At 33.4% G+C, this 24,978-nt stretch overlaps 1 protein-coding gene and 1 long non-coding RNA gene across 2 annotated transcripts; both read right to left on the reverse strand.

Annotated features, from left to right (window-relative positions):
• On the reverse strand, positions 951–5,889 carry LOC109344715. The gene is made up of 10 exons (XM_019583467.1): positions 5,777–5,889; positions 5,356–5,445; positions 5,059–5,155; positions 4,934–4,975; positions 4,509–4,568; positions 2,219–3,739; positions 1,855–1,956; positions 1,583–1,738; positions 1,177–1,302; positions 951–1,088 (listed from the first exon to the last, which is right to left on the reverse strand). Exons 1-10 carry the CDS (start codon positions 5,887–5,889, stop codon positions 951–953), a joined length of 2,445 nt encoding a protein of 814 aa, XP_019439012.1.
• LOC109344875 lies at positions 22,455–24,223 on the reverse strand. The gene is made up of 4 exons (XR_002107354.1): positions 23,985–24,223; positions 23,465–23,557; positions 22,730–23,379; positions 22,455–22,631 (listed from the first exon to the last, which is right to left on the reverse strand). It is a non-coding gene; the product is annotated as an uncharacterized LOC109344875 (long non-coding RNA).

Raw genomic sequence — 24,978 nt, forward strand, 5'->3', positions numbered from 1 at the left:
GTTTAGTTTATTATACATTTATACAAAGCATGCGTCCTGGTTTGTGTGGATGACCCATCATCTCATCTTGTTCTATATTTTAATCTTTGATAAGAAGATTGGAAGAGCATTGACGTAAAGGCTATATCTCCAATTAATATAAAAAAATTAACTTCTTTTTTAATCAACCTGGATTCTAAATCTACCTAACAATTACTACTATGACATGAAATCATTTTGGATTGGAAAATATTTGGTAGACATCACTAAGAGTGACATGCATTCACCTGGGGTGTGACCTGATTCAAGGACATGTGGCGCAGCACAACTGGTGCCAAGGCAAAGATCCATGAATAGGTCTTGTATGGGCACATGGTCGTAAATCGCATTATGTGGGTAGAATCTATAAACTGTTTATGGGTTTGATTAAGTGGTTATATATTAGATCCTGGTAAGAGGTTATATATACATATGTTATGTAAACCATAAGGATGTTTGATTAAGTGGTTCTAGCTATCTAATAATATATTGGTAGTTGCCCTTCAATGCTTTCGATGATGATATCAATACAATTAGTCAAACTTTGTTAATAAATTTTCTAATATTCTCTAGTTCTCTAATTCTATTTATTCTTTTCCATTTATTTGAATGATTGTTACCAATTGCACAACGATTGTTTCTGCTGTGCACATGTACAGTGATTGCTTCCTACCAACACAAAGTAATGGATAATAGCCTAATTGAACTACCTGGTTCACTCCATTAACATGTCTTGATAAAAGTTGCCCCATAGAGAAGCCAAACTCTTGCACTTATCAAAGTATTCACTAAACATAAAACTCAATAATTTCATTATACAAGATTTTGCACCTGATAACACAGGGAAAAAAATCACCTGCTGTTTTTGCTAAGTGTATCCTAATCTATTATCATCTATGGACATATGAATTCTGTTTTTTGGACATAATTACTCAAGTAGGATCAATAACCTTTGCAATGTTATTAGCTGAATCCATTCTGGATTTTTGTGTTCTGTGTAGAAGATTGAAAAGGAAGTAAAACACATCTATCCTTGTCAAATGTCTCTTTGCCTGTTGCACAATGTAAACCTGTAGTTTAAACAAAAGTTAAATAACAAATGAGAGTGTGAGAAAATTGCAACCACAGTTGCCACCATCTAAGCAGTATTTGATTTACCTGAACTATAAAAAGTGCCCATAATTTGTTCTTCCTAACTGTCATCTTTGCTTTCAAGATATTCAGCCCGAAATCCCGAATTTCGCCAGCTATCTCAAGGAAGAAACCCCCTTGCTCACAAAACATCTACAACAGAACAATAACTATGAGTTTTTTTTATACTACCAAGGATATCCCCTCACCTTTTTTGGGTAAGGAACTAATCCCTTTTGGGGCTCGTGGCTGCCCCTCCCAATAAGTGTTGCTCCTAGGAATCGAACGCTCAACCTTGGGGATGCAGTGGGGCTTTACATCACTAGACCAACGCTTTGTTGGTCAATAACTATGAGTTCAATGAGGCATATGTAATAAAAAATTCCAAAGAATTGTAGATTATCTGTATACACTTTCTCATTTGTAATCTTACCTCTATAAGCATTTGGCCAGGTGTGTTCATATCCTCCACTCTAATTGGACATTCCATTGTTGGACTTGCCAAATCAAATGTCCATGTAACACCATGGTTTTTGTTATCTCCTACATTACTGTCTTCTAGAACCACTTCATTTGCCTGCTCAATAAGCTAAACATCCAAACAAGCTCAATAATTTCTGGTGCTCATAGATGAAGACTACGAATATTTTTACTTCTATTTGTTCAACAAAAAAAATGTGTAGGGAAATAACTTTTACTAGTTACCTTCAGCTCAATCGGTTCTTGTAGCTTCTCGGCATACTTGGTTACACTTTGTAAGTAATACATGTATTTGTGCGTTTGCTCCAACAATGAATCAATGCTATACTGTTACATCAGGAGAAGATAAGTCACTACTGCTAAAAAAGTAGTCTGCAGTAAAATAATTTGTTGCTAAAATTCTAAATAGAAATTGTATGTCACAAATCAAAAAGGTTGAATAAAGAAAAAATTATGAAATAGGAAATTATGCATCCCAGAGAGGAAAATCAGGAAATATTCGGGTGTTCTAATAATGATTCTCTCCTTCCAAAAGAAGAACATATTAGAAGCTTTAATCTTATCATAGGTCAGTTAAAGCTATATTTACCTTTTCACCATTGGGGATGATCCCTCTCAGCTCTTTAATGCAGTCTTGGATCTGCTGGCGATCCTTCGGTCGCGGCTGAGTGCTCTCCTTTGGCCTAGCCCTTTTCTTGGAGCGCCTTGTTGTACCCTCCTCTGGCTTTTGAGTTTGATAATGTGCAGAAACTGACTTTCCCATATTAGTGCTATGGCCATCATCAATCCATCTAGGTACCTGCAATTTTTGGAATGTATCTTTCTTCGTTATAAGATTGTTTGTCTTCTCTAAGTAAGAAATGGAGCCCGTCGAGTCTGATGTAGCCTCAGCAGGCCTAGCAAGATTTCCAAGCTGTATTGGATTTATATTCACAGGTGCGAATTCTACCAGTTGCCTTATATCGGGAGAAAATGCATGCTCAAAATTAGAACTACTCAAAGGATTGTAACTTGCTTCACCACTCAAAGACTCTGAGAATAATAATCCGTTCTGCGTGCCAGTCACTGTACAAGTGTTTAACTCTGATATGCATTCAGAAAAGTTGGCAGGACTCAGTGCTGGTGTAGGCATATTCTCCCACCATTCATTTGCTTGATCACAGTTGAAATCCAATAAACTATTTTGAGGACCATGCATAACTGCAGATGTTTCTATGGATTCAGCACCAGCTAAGCATGTCATTGGAATGTCACATCCAAGCGTACTCAATGAGATAGGATTATGTTCATTTAATTCAGAATGGGTGTTATCCACGGCAATAATTGTTCTGAAGTTATTATCATCCGGAGAAGGAGCAAACCACTGGCAAAGATCATCCATGGAGCTGAAGTTTAAAAATTCTTCTGACATATCAACTGCCTCTATGTTCATAGAGATTTCATATGGTGTGTTTGAACTTGATGTGAAATCAACTTGTGTCAAAACACCAGATTGGGAAGATTGTTGATTAGCCAGTGACTTATGCAAATTTTCTGGGCATGCCCCTATGTTCATACTGTACATCGAAGACAGTGGTGAATCTTGAACAGCAAGTTCACTACAAGAAAACGCATTTTCATCTGCTGATACCAATTGTTGCCCGAACGAATCAAAATAAGAATGTTCATCACTCCATTCACCAAAATCAGCGCCGTTGGAAATTATGTTGTTCACAGAAGAGTTAGGCCTCAAAAGCATATCAGTAATATCCCTATCAGATAATGCAACTTGAGCTTCTTTGGTAGCATTCAATTGGTCATCAACACAAGAATCAACATTGAATAAAGTCATTCCTTCTTGGTAAATATTGTATAGGGAAGGGAAAGGATTGTTGACACTTTCATAAGAATAAACCTTTCTCATTAGGTCTTCAGAATTTTCACCATGAGCATATTTAAGATTCGAGTCGAATGAATTTTCAGAAGAAAAGGAAGCCAAGAAGCTATTTAAATCATACTTTTCACAATCCAGTGGTGAAACTGCATTTCCTGACATGTTAACCATACCCACATTATCTATCTCCATGAGTAATCTTTGTGTTTGGTCCAAAAATTCCACTCTTTCCAAAATCTGAAACAATGGATTTATTATAATCCTTTAGTACTTAGTTATGCATCAGTATAAGATCACCAAGTAATTACCATACAATTAAGAAACAAAATTTGAGCTAGTAAATTTTGAGAAGGCACATTATAGTATATATATGTATTTGACCAATCAAATAGCTAGAGTGAACTGTACATAACAATATTTATTCATCTAAACCATGATGCATATGATGAAATTAACAAAAGCCACTGCAAAGGAGTAACAGATTATCATAACAAAATGAAGTGAGTGAATAAAAAAATATGGGCATCTAGTTTTATAATTTTATGGTCTTGATTTTATATTTATATTAGAACACTCATTCAGATGAAACATGAGTATAAACTTCTCCTTTTCAGTCTTTCAATTGAACACACAAGAGTTCAACCATAATGTCCAAGTCAGATCAAGCTTCAACATTGTGAAATGTTACAAATGTCACAAGGCTCAAAAAGTTAAACCTAAAAAACTTGTGATATTATGAAGGGGCACTGAACAAAAACATTACCCTATGTTTTTAACTTACATAAAATAGTCAGAACACTAGTATCAAGACAAGGAAACAAAACTTAGATGAAATTTTGAAATTTGGTTTAAATTACTCATAGTAGCAATAGACTTTTTTATAGTAAATCCTTATCTATCAATTCAAATTGAGTACACAGGACAGCATGTGCATGACCTCATTTTATCATGATAAAACTTGTCTACAAAACAAGATGCAATGTTCATGTTCTTTTATGATACTAACCTTCATTTTGGACCCAAATTGTACCACTCCGCATTCTTTGACAGGTATGGCCACAATTGTCTACAAATTACCAACCACAACAGTTCATCAATATTCTTGTTCACAGCCTTGAAGAAGAATAATAATTCAAAAAAGAAAAAACCCAAAATTGGCCTTTCAAAAAACAAATCGGACACACATTTTGTCCCGAAAGAAATGAGAATCTCAATTTGGTTCTAGAAATATCAAATGTCGATTAAATTTGTTGATTTTAGCGACAAGTTAGTTTTCACTAGAGACCAATTTAATCGACATTTGATTTCCATTTTTCTACTAGCAAATGTGACCAATTTGGGTCTTAGAAATGTTGGAAGGGGGATATTAGAAATATAATGATTGAAGCTTCAATTATTAAATACATTTTCCTTCTTGGTACTCTTTATTACCTTTATCCCAGATGAGAATTCTTGATGCAATCCAAAATCCCCCTGCAGAAAGTGGGAAAAAAACAAGGGAAATTAAGGAAGAGTTGAGATTGAAATAATATGAACTCAACAATTGAAAACAATACCTCATAAATGTTATGCCCTGACAAATTCCAATCATGGTTTTGGCCATTTGAGTGCACCCATATGTGCCTCCCAGTAAAAGCAGCTATACCAACAATTCTAGATACAACATTGCAACTTCATCAGCCCCTTGTATCTCATTGATACTTATGCATTTCAAGTTTTTCACTCGTGTATGTTACCATCATAAATCTCTAAAGTAAAGTTGCATTTGGCAAAATTTAGAAAAAAACACTGATTTGGTGAAAGCTATAAGTTTTTTAGAAACATGAAACAAAAGATTATAATAATTGAGGTACCCTTTGCCAAACAAGTGAGCCTGGGGAAGCATGTTGGCAATATCTTGTCCCAATTGTGTTTCATAGTATGCATCTTCTACAGTTAACAACCTACAAGAATTTCAAACATGCAATCTATAGTGAGAAGGATCAAATGAATGTGTAATGGGTCATTGTTGATGAACCACAATACTATATTATGTAGAAGTTTATTACGGTAAAGATTGGTCTAATTCATTTGGTGAAACTCAAATATGAGTTAGTCAATGTACTCAAAAAATATGAGGCAGTCAAAGTAATTTATTTGATAGACAAAAGTTGTTATAAGACGATAGATAATAATGATACAAATAATAATTAACAAGATAACTAAATTCTACATAAGATGATGCTCTATCAATCAAAAGATACATCTTTGTTAAGAAGGAATAAAGAAACTTACAATGGGTTCTTAGGATGAAAGCTCCAGAAAATGGCATAAGACCAACCATCCTCACCATAAGTGCAAAGAGCTTTGAGCTTATTCCTCAGAGTAAGAGGTTCAACCATTGCCATTGCTGATATATCTATATGTAAAGGTGATATAGTTATATTAAAGCACTTAACACAACAACAAGCTTTGAACCAGAATGTTATCAGGTTTGGTTCCCTCACTTCTCATTCTCAATCAAATCTTAGTACTACATAGTATGCAATATAAATATTTATGGACAAAAACGCATTACAAGTACAAATATATGGGATCTTTCACTTTTATTTCTTACGTCATATAGTTATAATTACTCATAATGTCAAATATTTGCACTTATTATGTAAAAGATATACCACTTGTTTGTTTTCTTCTTTATACGTATCAATATATAAAAATATTAGATTAAAGTTAGTTGAATTCAAGACTTATATTATAAAAGGATAATTATGGGGAATGTGGCCAAATGAGGTTTGCAAGTGTTAAAAAACTGTATATTTCATGATATCAGTGTTCATATCTATTTTTTATAAGATATTTTCTATGAAACTTCAGCATTATGTATAAAAAATGGTTTTCTTTACAAAAATGTAAAAATAGGAATTTTAATTGAAAAGTAAAACACTCTTTGCATTTTATATTTATTTTTTGCATTCTTGTGGCTCAGACTAAGAAAATCCTAAATATAATACTATTTTTTGTACACAAAATATATATTAATAGCTATTAAGTAATATCATGGAATTGATATAGGCTGAAATTAAATGGAGAAAAATTGAAACCATTATTATATTTTTATCAAGCGCATGTAAGGTGGAATTAAAGTTTAAATGTGAAAATATTTCTGACACTTATGACCATGATTATATCATAATCATTCCTTAATAAAAAGATTGGATGGCAATCATTATAACTTATGAGCATTGGATTTAGCATCTTATTACGAAAGTTGTCTTTACCACTATAGAATATAGATCATAGTTAAATAGTCATTCCATTCCTATTACACTAAATTTTAAGATATAAAAACATATGACCATATACAATTATTATTATTTTTGTTGATAAACAACCATATATAATTATTAATACTGTGTCAGTAATATCCTTATTTTAAGGAATATTCAATTGGATTCTTATTATAAAATATTTCTAATTGGGTTCTATGCATCAATAACAGAAGACTATATATATTTTAAAAAAGACTAATATTATAATCTTATCTCACAAGTTTCATTGAAATCTTCACATATTGGTAGTTTTTCATTAATAAACAAATAATAAATAAGAGAAAAAAATAGTAAATGATGCATAGAAAATGCAAGCTATCCTATAAAAGGACCACCAAATATTTAAAATGATATCTTGTAATAAGAACTACAAGGGAGTATAAAAAAGGGAATTCAGCATTGAAAAACTAGGTCTACCCTTTCTAGATAGGTTAAACTGTTAAAGCATCAATTTTAAGACAATTTATTTCTCTTTCTTAAAGAACAATATCATACATTTGTTAACATTTTAATACCTAATCTTTTATGTTACTACTAAGAGATTGCATCTACTGTCTCATAATATGTATCATTCTGATGTAATTGGTCAAAAAATTACTTAAAAACTAAATTTTTAACTTAAATATATTTATTTCAATCAATCATAATTCATAACACATGGAATATCGCACATTGTAGAATAGAAAATTTGCTTCCTCCCATTAATCATGGCTAATACTACACTTGTTATTATAGTATGCTAAAACTTTACTTGCAACATTTCTTCTCACAACAGTAAAACATTCATCGTACTTACCCATAAGTGAATAAGAGCGATCAACACTACATAGTTTTCATAAATAAGGGAATTTAAAAGGTGTCCATATAAAAAAATATGTTAGATTTATTGAAGTGTAAAATCTACATTATATATGAGGGGAGGAGTGAAAGAGTTTATAAGTAAAAAAGATTCATAGAAACTATTGTCTTAAAGTTTTTGGTCAAAATTTGGTATCAAACTCACTTCTATGTTTCTTTCACTAGCCCATAGAAGAATACTATAGTTCATGGATGAAGATTCCCAAAAAGTGTGAAGTCTCACATTGAAAAATGTTTTTGTCATTGTCACCTCAACTACTGCCACAACCTTCATTGCCACTACTACCATCATCTCCTATCAACCATCATGACCACCATGTTGCCTCCCGACAACAACAATCTCTACTGGTGCCTCTGTTATTGCCACCATCATCGTCGCCAATACCACATCATATCTACCATTGCTTTGTTATCACCACCTATTGCGAAAATATACTGAACGATTTGTACTTTTTATTGATTGATGAAAGCCATAAGACCCCTATTTATATTACAATCTATTATTTCTTAAGAAACAAGTTATCCCAAAAAAATCCTAACTAAGTAATGATTTTATTATACCCTTAATAACCAAATATGTTAATTAACAATTGTGCCCAAGTAAAATATCTAGATTAATTAAAGTGTTCAGCCAAATTCTTCATGATGGGCCAAGATTGGTTTTCTATTTGATTCTGGTTAACATGACTTGCTTTTCTCGATCAATTTCCATGAGTTAGGTTCATGCACCATGGTCACCCTTCCTCAGTCAGATTCATGCATCAAGTCTTGTCTGCCTTGGTCAAGCTCATGGGCTAAGGCCACATTTTCTCGGCCAGACTTGTGCGTCAAGTCTCGTCTGCCTTGGTCTGTATGATGCGCTAAGACCAAGTTTTCTCGGTTAGACTTATGTGGCATGTTTTGTCTATTTCGGCCAGTTTGATGTGCAACTTCATGAGTCAGGGTCATGTTGTCTCGGTCAGGTCAATGCATCAGGGTTATATTTTCTCGGTTAGGGTCATAGGCCATGGCTACATTTACTCGGTCATTTTCTAACCGATGCTGGTGCATATGGGTGATATTGGTTTGCTTTGGTTGTTTGGCTAAAGGTTCTTCAACATCATGTGAATCATGTTTGGTGTTCAATATCTCCCTGCAAACTGGAGAGTATATATTTATTACTCCTAGTTTGTTAAGCAGATATTTGAAATGAGATGCACCCAAGGGCTTGGTAAGGATATCTGTAAGCTGTTGATGGATATGAATTGAAAGAAGATGGAAGAGTTTGGATTGAAGTCTTTCACGAACCACATGACAATCAATGTCAATGTGCTTAGTTCTTTCGTGGAAGACTGAATTGGCTGCTATGTGCCTTGCTGAATTGTTGTCATAGTATAACAATGTTGGTTTGATGAGTGGAATATGGAGATTGATGACTAAATATGTGAGCCACTAGATTTCACATGAGGCTGCTGCAAGTACACAATATTCTGCTTCTGAAGATGAATATGTTATAGTGGTCTACTTCTTGGATTTCCATGAAACCAGAGAGTTGCCTAGGAACATACAAGCACCATTGACAAACTTTCTGGAGTCAATACATGTTGTCCAATCTGAGTCACTGAATGCTTTCAATTGAAGAGGAGATGTGTAAGAGTAAAATAAGCCTTGACATGGGTTACGTTTAATGTATCTCAGAACTCGAGTGAGAGCTTGATGGTGGGTGGTGGTGGGCTTTGCGATAAATTGACTTAGTTGTTGGACAACATAGCTCAAATATGGTCTTGTGTTAGTCAAGTAGAGCATCCTCCCTACAAGTCTTATATAGGAGGCAAGATCGTGGTATGGTGAGGAATCATCCTGATGCAGTTTTATTGTTTTGATGATTGGTGTTGGAGCTGGTTTAGAAGCCAAGTATCATGTGTCTGATAAGACATCTAGTGCATACTTTCTTTGGCATAAAGTAATACCTACAATTGATCTAGACACTTCCAATCCAAGGAAATACTTTATAATACCAAGATCTTTTATTTTGAAATGGTTATGTAAGCAACTTTTGACATATGTTATTTCATGTGGATCATTGTCAGCCAATACTAAATCATCAACATATATAAGTAAAGCTGTAAAATGCATACCTATAGCCTTTGTGAATAAAGAGTGATCATGGTGAAATTGTGTATATCTCAATGAGATAAGAGCCTTGGTTAGCCTAGTAATCCATTGTCTTCCAGCCTGCTTTAGTCCATATAGGGACTTATTTAGCTTGCATACCGTGTTTTGTGCCTTGCATACCACACCTTGTGGTATTTCCATGTAAACATCTTCATTTAACTCTTCATGCAGGAAAGCATTATTAAGATCTAATTGATGTATAATCCAGTTTTGTGAGGCTGTTATGGTAAGAAGCAGCCTAACAATGGTCAATTTGACCACTGGTGCAAAAGTGTTGAGGAAGTCTATGCCTTCAGTTTGATTATACCTATTTGCTACTAACCTGGCCTTATACCTTTCTATTGACCCATCTAAATTGTATTTAATTTTATAAACCCATTTAGAACCTATAGGCTTCTTTTCAGTAGGAAGATCAACAAGGGTCATGTTTTATTGAGTTCAAGTGCATTTAACTCATCTTGCATAGCTTTTATCCAGTGTTGATGTTTAATGGTTTGGTAATAGAATCTAGGCTCAATAGTAGTGGTGATGGAAAGGACGTGGCTTAGATGGGTAGGTGAGATAACTTGGTAGAATATGACAAATGAGAGAGAATGGTGGATATGCTCATGTGAAGGTCTATAGATGGTGATATTACAATGGAAGTCTTGTAGATAGGTTGGTGCTTGCCTTGGAGGGGTAGATCTTCTAAGGTGCTTAGGTGATGAGTTATTGGGTTGAGGGTCTTGGTTAGATGGGTCTGTCTCCAAACTGTTTACATTTTGATTATTGTGATTGGAGTCAGTATGTAAAGACAAATATGTGTAGTATTCTGGTTGCTCAAATAGGTCAAATTTGTTATCAACCACTTCATTTTGAGTGTCATTATCTAAATTTTTATAAAGGAATATGTGTTCATAAAAGATCACATTCCTAGAGGTGAATATCTCCCTATTTTGTAGATCAAATAACATATAACCTTTTGTGCCTTGTTTATTGCCTAAGTATATGCATTTCCTTGCTCTTGGATCAAGTTTAAATCTATGTTGGGTAAGAATGGATGCAAATGATAAGCAACCAAAAACTTTCAAGTCCAACATGTGAGGAACCTTGTTATGTAGGAGTTCCTATGGAGATTTGTTTTGAAGAATATGACTCGGCAGCCTATTTATGAGATAAGTAGCATGCTGCACTACATAGATCCAAATTGATTTTGGTATTTTAGATTGGAAGACAATGACTCTAGTGATATTTAAAAGATGTCTATGATTTATCTCTACTACAGAGTTTTGTTGGGGAGTTTCTACACAAGAGGTTTGTTGTAGTATGTCATTGTCACTATAGAGTGTAGGCATGTTAAGCTCACTTCCATTGTTACTCCTTATGACCTTAATAACTCTGTCAAATTGTGTTTGTATCATTTTTATGAAGTCTTGCACAATGATTTTTGTCTCAGACTTGGCCTTGATAGTATAAAGCCAAACATGATTCACATGATGCTCAAAACCTTTTGACTGAGGAAATGTGGCCCTGGCCCATGACCCTGATCGAGCATATATGACCTTGATGCATAGACCTGACCGAGACAACATGACCATGACTCATGAAGTTGCGCATCAAACTGACCGAAACAGCAGACAAAGCATGGCACATAAGTCTGACTAAGAAAACATGGTATTGGCCCATCATACAGACTAAGGTAGACGAGACTTAGCGCACAAGTCTTGATCGAGGCAGAAAGACCTGGTGTATGAATCTGACCGAGGAAGGATGACCATGGCGCATGAACCTGACTCATGGAAACTGACCGAGAAAAGCAAGTCACGTGAACCAGAATCAAACAGAAAACCAATTTTGGCCCATGTGAAGCATTTGGCTGAACATCTTTAATTAATCTAGATATTTTACTTGGGCACAATTGTTAATTATCATATTTGGGTATTAAGGGTATAATAAAATCATTAATTAGGATTTTTTGGGATAACTTGTTTCTTAAGCAATAGTAAATTATAAAATAAATAGGGGTCTTATGGCTTTCATCAATCAATGAAAAATACAAACCATTCAATATTTTTTCCACAATACCACTACCATCTTTGAAATCATATCACCTATGTCATCCTAGTCATCATCAGCTCAACCTCCTTGACTACCATTTTCTTTGTTATTGCCTCCGCCACCGCTACCATCGTCATAGCCATCTATATGAAATAAAAAATTGTAATAGAAATAGTTAAATACTATGATTGTTTTGATAATCTAATAAATGGAGTAAAATACCTGCCACTCAACAGGTATGATGAAGTGTGGTGGCTGAAGGGGACAAAAATATAAGCCTTTGCTCACTGAATAAAGGAGGGCTTTTCATTTGTGATGATGGGAAGAATAATCATATGTTAAGGGAACTTTCACTTCTTGCAAATACACCGTTTTTATTTGTCTTTTTCTAAATTAAATATTTAAAAAAAATAATTTCTTTCACATTTCCAGTAATGGAGAGTTACATATTTCTATGAATTTATGCATTTTACATAAGTTGGATTATATTCTGTATTTAAGTTGGCATTTGGAAAATGTTGATAATTCATAAGATCGGAGTAAGATATATTCAGCTTGTCCATTGACTTTTAACATCTTTTGGGTAGGCTTTCCCACCTTTGCTTTCAAATTTAAAAAATGGGGACTCTTTAATTAAGCAAAAGTTGAAGAGTTGGTGACATTGCATGCAATTATCAACAAAAAAGGTCCTACGTATGCATGCGGAATTAAAGAAAATATTGAGATTTGGTTGAACAATTTCAATTGAATGATAATGTCAAATTGAGATGCAGCCCATCTATATAAGCTTTACCTTTTATCACTTCGTGGAAAACATGCTCTCAAAGGGCAACGGGTCCTTTTCTAGGGAATAAGACAGAAACTATATTATGATGGATTTAATATGTATGCATTGACAGTGTAATTATTTTTTATACTGTCAATAATCATTTACCATTGATTTGTTAATCATTATTGACTCTCAAACAAAAGTAATACAAATCAATAGTGAACGATGGTCTGACAGTATTAAAAAGTTTACACTGTCAGTGCACAGATTTTAACTTTATTATGATTAGTTATTACTTATTAACATTACTTAAAACAAACAAGAACCACCGAGCCTTTATGAAAGTATATAAGTTATAACCTATTAGTTTATTTTAAAAAAATATACAAACGAAACATAAGGAAATAAGGAAGAGGTGGAGACATATATTTGCTAAGGTGGAAATTCTTGTATAAATTTTCTAAGAACCGAGATATTCGTTTATTTCAATCAAGGTGGAGATTGTTCTGGATATTTGAAATATATTATTATATGAAGTCTCACATTGTCTAGCATTAGAATAAAGTAGAATATCAATGTTATATATTGGACTCAGATCCCTTGTTGTAACGTGCACTAGATATAAACACCAAATATATTATTATATGAAGTCTCACATTGTCTAGCATTGGAATAAAGTAGAATATCAATGTTATATATTGGACTCAGATCCCTTGTTGTAACGTGCACCAGATATAAGCACCAAATAGTTTATAATATTTATTCTCTAATAATGTCTTGGTAGCTACTCAGCGCTCCCGGGGACGTAGGCACAATTGGCTGAACCCCGTTAACAAATTCTATTGTTTCTTCTCCTCTATTTATTCTTATATTTTTATTGATTGTTTGTAGTCAATGCTACGTAACCATAGCTTCCGCTGCACCATCAAACCGAATATGCTTGTATTATAAGGCTAGCTCTCTCTACCTATACTATAAGCTCTGGAGCGAGTTTTGCATGTTGGTGACAAGAGATGGATTATGTATTTCTGTTTTGGATTATGTCTTGTATTGGGACAAAGAAAGAGGGAAGGGAATCACACTCTATCACTAAGGTGGGGACTTGGGAGCTAAAGCTGCATCACAACACAAACACAGGCTTTAGTAATTTAAAGTTTCAATAATGTTGTTCACAAAAGTGAGACACAAAATGTTCACCTTTCTCACTTTACCCATATTGCACTCACTGCACCTTCAAATTTTGCTGCTAGTTTGTTTCACTCAAACTAGTAAAATATTTCTGTTTTCTGTGTCACTCTTGGTGAAACAATTTCGTTGGAATTGCAAACAGCAATGATTTTTCCATTATTTTATTCCCTAGAATTCATTGCAACTTTGAGCAGCATAAGCAGCCCTTGTTCACTATATTTGACCTAATGAGCTCTTTCTCCGTCTTTTAACTATAGAAGAGTATTTTATATACATTCAGTGTATCATTCAGCATTTATTTATATTACTTTTTTTAAAGAGTCAATAGCGAGAATTAAACATGAATAATAAATGATGTAATGAAAAAGTGTATAAAATATAAACGATTAGTTGATGCATTTTTTCTCTTGCACTAAATGTTAGTAAAGTAACAACTTCAACCACAAACATAATTTACTAAACACATTTAAATGTCGAAAACAAGGATATACATATTGTGTCTCGAGATAGCAAAACATGTTCGTTATCACAAAATTTAAGCTGGTGCGACATACTTGTATTGTCCTAATTGACAAAAATTATATGCTTTATCCATTTTAAAATAGACTAATAAGCATGCGGGCAGTCCACAGGCATTGATATATAATTAAAAAATAAAAAATTCATATAATAAAATAATTAAAAAAGTAGTTCGAGAGAATATTTTTTTAAAAACTTTGAAATTTGATATGAAATTGAACATATCATATCACATCATAATTTTTTGAGGCATTAAATCATATCATAATTTATTTGCAGTTTTTAATTTTTTTTCTCTAACATTACGTCCGCAAGCCGTCCACATTGCTCAATAGAAATACCTACGGGCATGATGAGCAAACGAGCAGGGCTAAATGGGAAAATAGACAAAATTTCTATGTCTTACCTACAAAATTTTGTGAGATATGCAGCGAGTTCGTGAACTTTACTTGTTTTGCCATCTATAATTGTGCCGTGTTAAGTGCAGGAGAAAAAAATAGCCTCATTTCGTATACACATTCATTAGTATTTTTCTAAATTTGTCACATAAGTACGAGTGAGCAGATTTGGGTGAAACAATCAGTGATTAACATGCAATTGCATGAACACAGTTTTGCAGAATTTACTAATCGGTCAAGGTAAAAAGTTGAATAATACTCCTCCTAAGTAGGGATGACATCGGGGTGGAACAAGCGTGAGTAGTGCTTTCTCATACCCATACATTTACAATTTATCGGTACCGATGTGGGTAGTGGGTATTTCGTGGGTACCCAACCAGTTTTTACGTTTAAATATATATATTTATATTTTTTTTAACAATCAGTATATGTAAAATAATTATTACATGAATAATAAAATTTATGTACATGTTAAATTTATCATTATATTTCAATTATTAAAGTTCATTATAAAATAATAATAAAATAGATAATATATAATTATAAAATAATAAAATTGTAATATATATAAATTATTTAATTAAAAAACTAAATTTATAAATATGTGAGTACCCACATTGCAGGTATCATGATATCCGTTCTCACCTATAAGCTATTTTTATATGTACCCGTTGTGGATATTTTAGCGGGTACCCACGGGTCGGATATTTTTCTCATCCCTACTTCTAAGGTGCTAATAAACCATGGAAAAAGAGTAACTTATGTTGGAGAAAGAAAGAAATCATACACCTCACTACTCACTCAAAAATGGAAAATAGAAGAATGAAAGATTAGTTTTTTTAATGAGAAACTTATTCAGCAAGTTGTTATTGACTTGACTTTGAATACAAAGTATACTTTCTATTTATAGCATAACAAACTATAACTGCTAAAACTACTTTCTAATAATAGTCTTCTTTGAATTATAATTCTCTAATACTCTCCCTTAATTCAAAACTACTACAAGCATACTACACTCAGCATTCTTCTTAACTCTTTAAACCTATCTATCTTTAATGACTTGGTCATTACATCTACAACTTGTAAATTTGTCCATAATGCTTCAACTTTATCTTGTCCTTCTCCACTTGATCTCTTAGGAAATGGTATTTCCTTTCTATGTGCTTACTTCGTCCATGAGCTACTAGATTTTTTGCCAAACTGATAGCAAACTTGTTGTTTACCAACAGTTCTACTATACCTCCAAAATCAACCCCCAATTCTTCAAGAAAAAGGTCATCCAAAGTGCTTGACATGCAGCATGGCAGGCTGAGATATACTCTGCCTCACAAGTGGGAAAAGCCACCACTTCTTGCTTCTTTGAACACCAAGAGGTTGGTGATCCAGAGAGAGAAAACACATAGCCCATGGTGCTCTTCCTTTCTAGTGGATCTCCACTCCAATCTGAATCAGAGTAAACAACTAGCCGCAATCTGTGTTATGTTTGCTTGTGAAATAGAATTCCAAAATCAGGTGTGCCCCTAGATATCTTAGAATTCTCTTGGCAACCACAATATGAAATTTTTTTGGATCATTCATAAACCTGCTCACCACACCAACGCTATGTGAAACCCCTAGTCTTGTGTGACAAAGAAATCTTAAGCATCCCACAATCTGTCTAAAGATAGTGCCATCAACTGTAGCTTCATGTTCTTTTTTTTTCCATCTTCAGATTAGTCTCTACACGTCTTTCAACAAAGTTACAATTCAACATATTGAACTTTCTTAGTACATCTTGTGTGTACTTTCTTTGATGCATAAAGATTCCTTCATCAACTTGCCTGAATTCAATCCCAATGAAGTATGATAACTTGCCTAAGTCAGTCATTTCAAACTCAGACTTGAGGCTTTGCTTCACTTCTTCAATTCTATCTGAGTTACCCCCTATGATTAGCAGATCGTCCACATAGAGGCAAATGATCAAAGTGTCACACTTGTTTAGGTTCTTCACATATATACCATGCTCCACATCACACTTCTTGAATCCTGAATTTGGAAAGATGCATCTATCCTTTTGTTCCAAGCTCTTGGAGCTTTTCTTAACCCATTCAAGGCTTTTTTCAGCCTATACACCTTGTCCTCATTGCCTTTGATTTCAAAGCCTGGTGGTTGCTTGAGATATACCTTCTCCTCAATAGGACCATTGAGGAAGGCAAACTTAACATCCAATTGCCATATGTCTCAATTGTTCCAATTTGCTAAGGTAACCAATATTCTAACAATTTCTAGCCTTGCAACTGGAGCAAATATTTCAGAGAAGTCAACTTCTTCTTTTTGCATGAATCCCTTTACCACAAGTCTTGCTTTGTGCTTGGTAGTGGTTCCATCTGAATTCAATTTAGTCTTGAACACCCACTTCACAGCAATAGGCTTCTTGTTAGTTGGGAATTGCACCAGTTCCCATGTTTCATTCTTGGCAATTGACATCAACTCTTCCAGTATTGCTTCCTTCCATACTTTACTATTTACAGCCTCATCAATAGAGATTGGTTCAGCATCCGCACACAATGCAATGTATTGAACCAGTTCCCCTTCATTAGTTACAATGTCATAAGAGATTATTTGATATTCTCTGAATCTGGTGGGCAAATTTCTGGTTCTAATGGGCCTTCTTGAGTCACTTTCATCAATGATTGTCTCTACTTGATGCTCAACCTCGTCTAAATTGCGAGACTCAGTGTTGAGGTCATGTGTGTTCCATTCTAATTGGATCTGAGTGGTTGGTTCTGATGTTGATTTCTCTTCCTACCAAGAGCTTGATTCAACAAAGTGCATATCTCTACTGAACATGACTTTAAGTGTCCTTGGATTTAGTAGTTTGTAGGATCTGTGGGATTGTATCCTACAAAAATCATTTTTTCACTTTTATCATTCAATTTTCTTATCTTTTGATCAGGGATATGCATATAGCATAGTGACCCAAAGATCCTAAAGTGTCTAATTGAGGGTTTCCTCCTTGGCCAAATTTACTCAGGCACCTTAAATTCCAGTCTCTTTGTAGGGCAATGATTTAAAACATAGGCTGTAGTTATTGTAGCTTCACCTTATAGGCTCTATGGCAAATTCCTTGTTTTGAGCATGCTTCTAACCATGTTTAGAATGGTTTTGTTCCTCCTTTTAGCAACTCAATTATGCTGAGGAGTATATGGTGATGTTACCTCATGTTGAATCTCATTTTCACTGCAGAATGCTTCAAATTCTCTGGATACAAACTCACCTTCACCATATGTTCTTAGTATCCAGATTGATTTCTCTGATTGCTTCTCAACCATGCACTTGAAGACCTTAAATATGCCAAACACATCACTCTTAGCCTTTATCAAATAAAGCCAGAGTTTTTTGCTAAATTCATCTACAAAGGTGACAAAGTATTTGTTTCCACCTAAGGAGGGAATCTGTAATGTTCCACATACATCTGAGTACACAATGTGCAACAGGTTGTTGGCTCTAGATACAGTGAACTTGTTGAATGAGGACCTTAGTTGCTTGCTAATCAAACAACTATCACAAGCTTTCTTAGGTACCTAAACTGAGGGCAAACCAAGAACCATGTTTTTGGTCTTCATGAGACTTAGATCTTTAAAGTTTAAATGACCAAGTCTCATGTGCCATAGCGATGTGTCATCAATTAACATTTCAACATTAAGACACTTAGATTCAACAGTATTAAGATTCACCTGGAATGTTCTATTCTGTGTGAGAGGAGTCCTCATGATCTTCCTTTCTGCAGACTCAAAGATCTCCGGATAACCATTCTACAGAGTCAAAGATCTCTAGATAACCATTCTGCATATTAACTGAGAAGCCTTTCTCTAGTAGTGTCCCCAATCTGATGAGATTGTTTCCCATATTTGATACAAAGAGAATATATGTGATTATGGCAAGGCTTTCCCTCCATCCTTCTTTGTTATCATCACATCTCTAGTGCCTTCAACTTGAACTACTTTGTTGTCTACAAATCTAACTTTACTCTTCTTGATCGAGTCAAAGTTGACAAGCCAATTCTTATGGCATGTCATATGGTTGGAGTAGCTAGAGTCAATATACCAGGTTTCACCACCACTGGTTTCTTGGTTTGTAGTCATCATCAGCAGGACATGGATATCATCATCCTTATCAATTCTTTTTTCCTTCACCATGTGTGCCTCATTATGATGTCTGCCATTGGAATCATATTGACTTGGAGAGGCTTGGCATTTAGAGGAGAAGTGTCCAACCTTATTGCAATTAAAACACTTGATCCTCTTTCTGTGTACTATTTCCCTCCCTTCTCTCCAATTATTGGCTCCTGCTTTTCTGGATAAGCATAGTGAGTGATCATGGTCAAGTCTTTCCTGATCTTGATGATTTGAACTTTTTCCTCTATAACCTCTCCCCATTCCTCGGTTCATGTTACCACATTTGTTGTAAAATCCTCGTCTCTTAAAAATATGGGCCTGCAAGGCTTGATTAGTGGACTTCTTAGTGGACCTCTCATTGAGCCTCTACTAATGAGCCTCGAGAGAACCTTGGAGTTCTTCAAGCTTCAATTCTGCAAGGTTCTTGGATTCCTCGATTGCCACAATTATGTGGTCAAAATTGGGTGTTAAAGTTCTCAAAATATTCTCAATGATTGTTTGTTCATTGATCACTTCACCACATGCCTTCATTTGATTTGTAAGGCTGATAATTCTGTTGAAGAATTGTGCAATTCTTTCACTCATTTCCATTTCCATCAATTCATATTGGCGTCTCATAGTTTGTAGGCTGACTTTCTTCAATTGTTATGCTTCATGTGAGGATTTTGCTGCTGCAATCTTCTCAAAATGTGCTTCATCTACATATTGATGGATGAGGCACATTGCTTTCCAATCTTTCTTCCTATTCTTCTTGTAAGTAAGCCTTTGTGAATCTGTTACAGCCTCATCAACATCTGGATATTCTTCTTCCACAATCTCTTCAATTTCTTGAAAACCCGTGATGGCTTTCATTTGAATACTCCATTTATTCCAGTTTTTGCCGTCAAGAATGGGTAGGTTTGCCGGGAATGAATGGCCTTGATGACCCATGATGTTGAAGGAGAATAATGTGATCTTGCTCAAGCTCTTGATATCAATTTGTTGGAGAAAAAAAGAAATCACACACATCACTAATCACTCGAGAATGAAAAATAGAAGAATGGAATATTAGTGTTTTTTTAAAGAGAAACTTTTTTAGCAAATTGTTATTGACTTGACTTTGAATACAATGTATACTTTCTATTTACAGTATAACAAACTGTAACTACCAAAACTACTTTCTAATAATAGTCTTCTTTGAATTCCAATTCTCTAATAATTTAGCATTAATTAACTTCAGAAAAAAATCGGATTCTATAAACAAATCAAAGGGAGGCAAAACACATGGACAATAATCATAAAACTTTATCTAATTTGTCTTGAAATATGTAAACATTTATTGTAAATTGTGTTGTGATTATGGTTGCATTTTGTGGATTAATTGAGGACTCTTTTCTTTACAGAGTCAACTCTAACTTTTTTGTGTCCTGCCACTTTTCCAGCTGTGGTTCTGAATTTGTCAAAAGGGAATTAATTAATTTTCTCATAAATCATGTTTCAAATCTCTTATACTAATGATAATATAATATGTTAATTAATAAATTTTTATGACGTGCTACCATTAATTACCAGCAATATACATAAGCCACGTTTTAATTAGTTCCATTTTTTTTGGGTGCTCCAATTAGTTCCAATTGGAAGCAATCCAAAATGTCTAAAGCAACCTTTAAGCCAACACAAGTTTTTTATTTAAGTTTTTAATTATTTAATTAATTTATGAAATTATTAAAAACAAATAGTTTTTACTTTTTTATTTTTAGAAAGTAATTATACATGTCGCAGGTCATGAAGATAGTTTACGAATGTGAATGACATTATGGAAATATTGTTTGACACGTATAACAAAAATAAGTGACTGGATTGGAGTAAAGTAGTTAAAGTACAGAAAATAACACCATAAAAAAAATTATATTCTCTTCACACAAGTTTTTCTCTACACTAAAAAGGTAAAGTGGCCAATTTCAAGAAGGGTATATTTTGGAAGGATAAAAACTTAAATCATCCTATAATATACTATACAGTTAATCTAATAATAAAAGGATGCTAAAAAAGACATTGGGTGGATAATTTAAAAAATAATAATTATAGTAATTATATTGTAAAGAGATATATATGATGAGAAAATATCTTAAATTATAAATCACATATACATAATAACAAATAAAAATTTTAAAAGTAAAGAGTTTAAATTTAAAGTGGATACATGCATAATTAATTATATTATATAAGAAGTATTTTATATCTTCACAGTTCATATACAAGCTATAAAGTTTTATCTATTCTTTACACATAAACCCTTGTGACAGTTTTGTGCACTCTTCATTAATTTGCATTGATTAACTTCATCTAATTCAACTAAAAATATTTATTTCGTATTTCCTAATTTAATTCTTCAACTTCCATATTTTTACTCAATCCTTTTTTAATTTGTGTTTATTAATTCACTATTTATGTATTATTAACTAGGATTAGTATACCAAAAAAATGTTGGTTTAGTTGCGTAAGACTCTGCTAGATCTCTAAGATAACCAAAAGGTTAAATGTTGATTCATGTGAACGACATGTGTTGGGAAGGGCAACCACAAACCCCGAAAAAGATTAGTTCATTAACCAAAAAGGTGAGAGAATATTCTTGGTAGTACTAAAACTAGGATTAATAGTTATTCACCGAGAGTCAGGGGCAGAACATCTAAAGGGCAGGTGGGGACAACTGCCCCGTGAACTTTTAATTTTTATTTGATTAAAATAATGTTTTTTACCTCTTTACCTATAGCAATATATTTGTTGTCCTTGTTTTGTTTCATGTGTCACTTGTTATGGTTGAGTATTTAATTATTAAACTATTTAATTATAAAAAGTGACACATATAGTGACATACTTTTTGGAATAACATATGCACCTCACGTACCTCCACCCAAATGAAGTCTTTATGAAAATACACATTTATAGATTATAAATAAATATAGTATAACACTACAACATTTTTGACCTATGGCAACGTCTGAAAACCTTGGCCAAAAGTCAAAAAACTGTTCTCCTTACCAAAGGCAACGATTTTTTAACTGTGGTAGTCTGAGGCGTTGCCTTTTATTTAGGCCACGATTTTTACACTTTTGGAAACACTTTTTAAGACCGTTATCTAATATAAATAGACAATGTTTTACGTTCAATGTTAAAGGCAATGGTTAAAAACCATGATCTAAAAGGAAAGTAGAAAACCGTGGTCGTTGTTTTCATAGGCAACAGTTTTGAAACCGTTGCCACTTTGTATAAAGGCAATAGTTTGGAAACCGTTGTCAGTTGTGTTTATAAGTAACAACTTTGAAACTGTTCTCATTGTCTACATAGGCATGAAAACCGTTGTCTTTGGTCCTATGTCCATTTTGGAAATAGATAATCGTTGCATTTGCTACACCATATATACAAATCTTAACTACTCAAAGAAAATCATTATTTTTCAATAATACTTTGAGATCAATAAATAATAAGATATATGAATAAATGTTTTTTTAATGGATATTCATAACATTAATTAATTTAAAACATGAGTATTTGTTACTCTAAATTTGTTGAACCAAAATACAAACTTATGTTTTTGAAAGTGACAAACATCACTACACAAACCACTCTACTACTAGTCATATCATATACAATTATGTCCAATAATGTTTAACAAAATATAATCATAATCCAAAATAGGAAATCTTGATTCATTCTCATCTATACTGTATGCGGCAAATTGTCTTCCACATGATTTTGCTGCAAATAAAGAAGTTATAATATTGTTAGCTTATATATGAATAAACATCAAGTTTTTCCAAAAATAAATATGATGGTAGAAATAAATAAGAAATTACCTTATCATTATTTGGAACATGTATCGATGTAGAAGTACCCGGTGTTGATAACATTGTTGCTAATGCCTCGACATCTACTCCTGAGTTGTTTTGATTTATGATATTCCTTAGCAAAATTTGAAATTTTTGTTCCATTGATGACATTTATTGCTTATGTTTTGCCTTCATTTCCTCAACTTTATCATTTAACAATTTCAATTCATCAGCATGTTTTTTCTCAAATTTTGTTATTTCTTCTGTTCTTTTCAAAAGGGTGGGTGTGGTAACTCTTCTATGACATCGAACTCTTCCAGACTTTTCTTTCCTAAACACACTCTGAAAAGCTTCATCATGTTATTGACTATAATTTTCAATTAAATCTTTAAGTTGTGCTTGACATTTTTAGAAGCAATCGAGTTAGCATAAAAACTATATTTTTGTTCTGCAATCGAGTTGTGCCTAACTCATGGCTAAACTCCAACACACTAATCCTTTATTGACCATGTTTATTAAAATCTAGTCATAATCTAGAACTTACTATATATACTAAAAAATAAACTTACCATTGCATTAGTTGTTTCTTGGTCCAATGGCTCTCCTTTCTTGCTTTGTCTAGTTTCACAAAACATTTCAGCTTGGTTGGGCATCTCTTTATTCTCCTTAGTTGCACACTGCATTTTGCAAAAATAAAATATTTAAGTACAACAACTACACCAAATAATATAAATAATTACGTTTATAATTAAAATACCATACCAATATTTCCCTTATGACACCGAAGTTTATAGGTCCCGTTCGGTGTCTCCATTTCTACTGAGCTTTATTTTTCGAATTTTATTCACTCATTTTCTATATACAATAATACCAAAGTCAATTCCAATCATTCAAATCATACAGCAGGAAATTTTAGCACTTCATTCTTGCATGACATATGTTATTTTTCTACATTCTTGCATGACACATGTTATTTTTCTCCATTCTTGCATGATAGTTTTTAGCACTTATATTTCAATTTCAAACTTGCATCAAAGATACAATCATGTACTGCAAAGATTTCGACAAGTGAATTCCTAGTCCTAATGCATAATATGGAACATATAAACAGACCAAGTAAAAACAGTTAATTCACTATCGTGCTTCAGTATTATACTCATGTCACTTTTAAATAAGGTTACTCAAGTTAATTTGTAGTTTGTTGGCTATAATAGTCTAATTTGACTCAAGTATTTGTGCAATGTATTGCAATTTAACATAAACTAAAGTTTAAGAATCTTACTTGAATATTTCCAAAACTCCAATATCGTATCAATTCCTTAAAGTGTGATTCTGGAATGTCTTTGGGTCGATTTTTCAGGCCCTCATATGTGGTTTTGTACTTTCTAAAATGTTCTTCCTTGATAAACGCATTTGTGTCGCCTCCAAACATCATTTAGAATAGTGAATACAGCTTTTTTTCCTACATCTAGAATGATGTATTTTTGCTACAAAGAAAAGAAGCATAATTAGAAAGATCTAAACACACATGCAGGAACACAAATTTACAAGAGCAACTTCTAAACTAATACCTTGACATAAGCCCATATGAGATCTTTGTCTGGTACAACCTTCTAGTTAGTGTAAACAAGGGGACAAAAACCTGAACTCCAAGCCATTGTTCCCAAGAAATCTGAACTGCGGAAAGGTCACATTTATCAATGTTTTTTGTCATTCTATTAACCCTTGTCTCCACACCACTATGTAAATATCTTGAGCATAGAGTCAAGCATTCTTCAACCAGTATCCCTCAGCAATACAACCTTCTGGACGACTTTTCTTACGAACATAACTCTTCAATTTACCTAAATATCTTTCTGGAAAATACATCCACCGTAATTCAACTGGCACTCCCAATCTCAACTCATTCATTAGATGTATAGGCAAATGAACCATCACATCAAAGAAACTAGGAGGGAAAATGGTCTCGAATTGACAAAGTGTTTCTGCAATCTCTGATTGTAAGATATTCAAATCCTTTACATCAATAACTTTTTGGCATAGACAACGAAAAAAATGAACATAGACGAATTATAGGATGAGCAATTGGCTAGACATTGTACTTCTCATTGGAACTTGAAGCGAATAATGTAGCATGAAATGTGCATCATGACTCTTATAACCATAAATTTTCCTTTCAGCTACATTACCACATCTTGAAATAATGCACAACCATATGGTATTTTTGCATCCTTTAGGACATCACAAAAGATAGATTTTTCATTTGGTGTCATAGA

The sequence above is a fragment of the Lupinus angustifolius genome, chromosome LG04, assembly GCF_001865875.1.
Source record: "Lupinus angustifolius cultivar Tanjil chromosome LG04, LupAngTanjil_v1.0, whole genome shotgun sequence".
NCBI classification, from domain to species: domain Eukaryota; kingdom Viridiplantae; phylum Streptophyta; class Magnoliopsida; order Fabales; family Fabaceae; genus Lupinus; species Lupinus angustifolius.

Coding starts and splice junctions, on each gene's coding strand:
- LOC109344715 (XM_019583467.1), bottom strand. CDS start 5,889: ATGGCAATGGTTGAACCTCTTACTCTGAGGAATAAGCTCAAAGCTCTT. Junction 4,976..5,058: donor CAGGGCATAACATTTATGAG/GTATTGTTTTCA, acceptor CACTTTCTGCAG/GGGGATTTTGGATTGCATCA. Junction 1,303..1,582: donor CTGGCCAAATGCTTATAGAG/GTAAGATTACAA, acceptor GTTCTGTTGTAG/ATGTTTTGTGAGCAAGGGGG.